The sequence below is a fragment of the Calonectris borealis genome, unplaced genomic scaffold (genome assembly GCF_964195595.1).
Source record: "Calonectris borealis unplaced genomic scaffold, bCalBor7.hap1.2 HAP1_SCAFFOLD_66, whole genome shotgun sequence".
Classification (NCBI taxonomy): Eukaryota; Metazoa; Chordata; class Aves; order Procellariiformes; family Procellariidae; genus Calonectris; species Calonectris borealis.
Window position 1 is genome coordinate 80,665 of NW_027441471.1, and position 1,579 is coordinate 82,243.

The window sequence follows — 1,579 nt, forward strand, 5'->3', positions numbered from 1 at the left end:
CTGCTCTGCAGGCAGGTGAATTGGCAGCGACAATGCTGAGAAGCTCTTTGGTATCACGAGTGGATTTAATCTCAGATCACCCCGTGTTCCTGTTTACCTATTGCTGTGGGGCAGGACTGACTCCTCCAGAGCCCAGAGCAGAGCCTGCGGCTCCCTGGGGCACCCTCAGCCAGCACCAACCAGAGCTCGTGCAAGGGACCTGCCAAAGGTCTTCCTGAATGGAGAGAGACACTTTGGGGGGTTCCTATGAGAAATGGCTTTGCTTTTGCTCAGAGAAGTCTCTCCTAACTTGTCACTGTCTTTTCCCTCTTGGACAGTCCCCCATGCCCAGAGGCAGCAGATGTCCAACACCAGCTCCATCACCCACTTCCTCCTCCTGGCCTTCACAGACACGCGGGAGCTGCAGCTCTTGCACTTCTGGCTCTTCCTGGGCATCTACCTGGCTGCCCTGCTGGGCAACGGCCTCATCATCACCGCCATAGCCTGCGACCACCGCCTCCACACCCCCATGTACTTCTTCCTCCTCAACCTCGCCATCCTTGACCTGAGCTGCATCTCCACCACTGTTCCCAAATCCATGGCCAATTCCCTGTCGGACAACAGGGCCATCTCTTACTTGGGATGTGCTGCCCAGCTCTTTCTCTTTGCCTTCTTTTTAGTAGCAGAGTATTCTCTTCTCACCATCATGGCCTATGACCGCTGTGTTGCCATCTGCAAACCCCTGCACTACGGGACCCTCCTGGGCAGCAGAGCTTGTGTCCACATGGCAGCAGCTGCCTGGGGCAGTGGGTTTGTCACTGGTCTGCTGCACACTGCCAATACATTTTCACTGCCCCTCTGCAAGGGCAATGCTGTGGACCAGTTCTTCTGTGAAATCCCCCCACTCCTCAAGCTCTCCTGCTCACACGCCTATCTCAGGGAATTTGGGCTTCTTGTGGTTACTTTTTCTTTAGGTTTTGGGTGTTTTATATTCATAATGGTGTCTTATGTGCAGATCTTCAAGGCTGTGCTGAGGATCCCCTCTGAGCAGGGCCGGCACAAATCCTTCTCCACGTGCCTCCCTCACCTTGCTGTGGTCTCCCTTTTTATCAGCACTGTCATGTTTGCTCACCTAAAGCCTCCCTCTGTCTCCTCCCCATCCTTTGATCTCACAGTAACAGTTCTGTACTCAGTGGTACCTCCAGCAGTCAACCCCCTCATCTACAGCATGAGGAACAAGGAACTCAAGGATGCCCTGAAGAACCTGATTCGAGAAGTCGTATTTCAGCAGCAATAAGCTGCCCATCTCTCTTCACAAGGTTTCTCCAAGTGATCTCAGGCAACTTGTGTCCTTTGGGCATTGTACTGGTTATAATCGTGTTTGCTCAGAAATGTTTGCTTTCATCCTCCTTCTCAAGAGGCTGAAGCCAGTCTGTCTGGCCCAAAGGCCTTCTCTCCATGAGTCTATCACTGCGCCAATGCTGGCCTCCTTTGTGGCATGTCTGTAAATAAAGGGGATTGCCAGCGTGTGAAGCTTGGGCTCTTCTTTCCACAGAGGAGTGCAGAATACGCTCAGGGAATTGCAGGCTAAAAGGCCCTG

The 1,579-nt window shown here is 53.0% G+C and overlaps 1 protein-coding gene across 1 annotated transcript; it reads left to right on the forward strand.

The window, feature by feature from the left end:
- The first annotated feature begins 253 nt into the window (after positions 1-253).
- LOC142076589 (olfactory receptor 14C36-like) lies at positions 254-1,276 on the forward strand. Its single transcript, XM_075138881.1, has one exon. It carries the CDS (start codon positions 254-256, stop codon positions 1,274-1,276), a length of 1,023 nt encoding a protein of 340 aa, XP_074994982.1.
- The last annotated feature ends 303 nt before the right edge of the window (positions 1,277-1,579 follow it).

What these genes read in the sequence shown, in the direction of transcription:
- LOC142076589 (XM_075138881.1), top strand. Translation starts at nt 254, where the DNA reads ATGGCTTTGCTTTTGCTCAGAGAAGTCTCTCCTAACTTGTCACTGTCT.